The sequence below is a fragment of the Pterocles gutturalis genome, unplaced genomic scaffold (genome assembly GCF_000699245.1).
Source record: "Pterocles gutturalis isolate BGI_N339 unplaced genomic scaffold, ASM69924v1 scaffold5169, whole genome shotgun sequence".
NCBI classification, from domain to species: Eukaryota; Metazoa; Chordata; class Aves; order Pterocliformes; family Pteroclidae; genus Pterocles; species Pterocles gutturalis.
The window spans coordinates 3,867-4,069 of NW_010133017.1; the positions used below are offsets into that span (position 1 = coordinate 3,867).

Sequence of the window (203 nt, forward strand, 5' to 3'; positions counted from 1 at the left end):
GTCTGGTAAAAGCTGCCGCTGTCCCCTTGGGCAGGGGGATAATCTCCACCAGCTGCACCCTGGCCGTAGCCTCGCTACCCATGGAAAGGATAAAATCCAGCACGTTGTTGAGGTCTTCATCCTCTTTGCGAGGGGACTGGCCACCCCAGGTGCCAGCGGGGGTCTTGGCCTCCTGGTCACACTTCCACCTCTGGGGAAAAAAA

The 203-nt window shown here is 58.6% G+C and overlaps 1 protein-coding gene across 1 annotated transcript in view; it reads right to left on the bottom strand.

Annotated features, from left to right (window-relative positions):
• Nucleotides 1–187, bottom strand: part of LOC104467322 (Krueppel-like factor 2) — a gene marked incomplete at its 5' end in the record, with an annotated part of 1,634 nt that extends 1,447 nt beyond the window's left edge. The window contains 2 exon segments of the mRNA XM_010081058.1: nucleotides 2–73; nucleotides 76–187. Of these exon segments, the coding sequence (XP_010079360.1) occupies nucleotides 2–73; nucleotides 76–187 (184 nt within the window).
• Nucleotides 188–203: the final 16 nt, after the last annotated feature.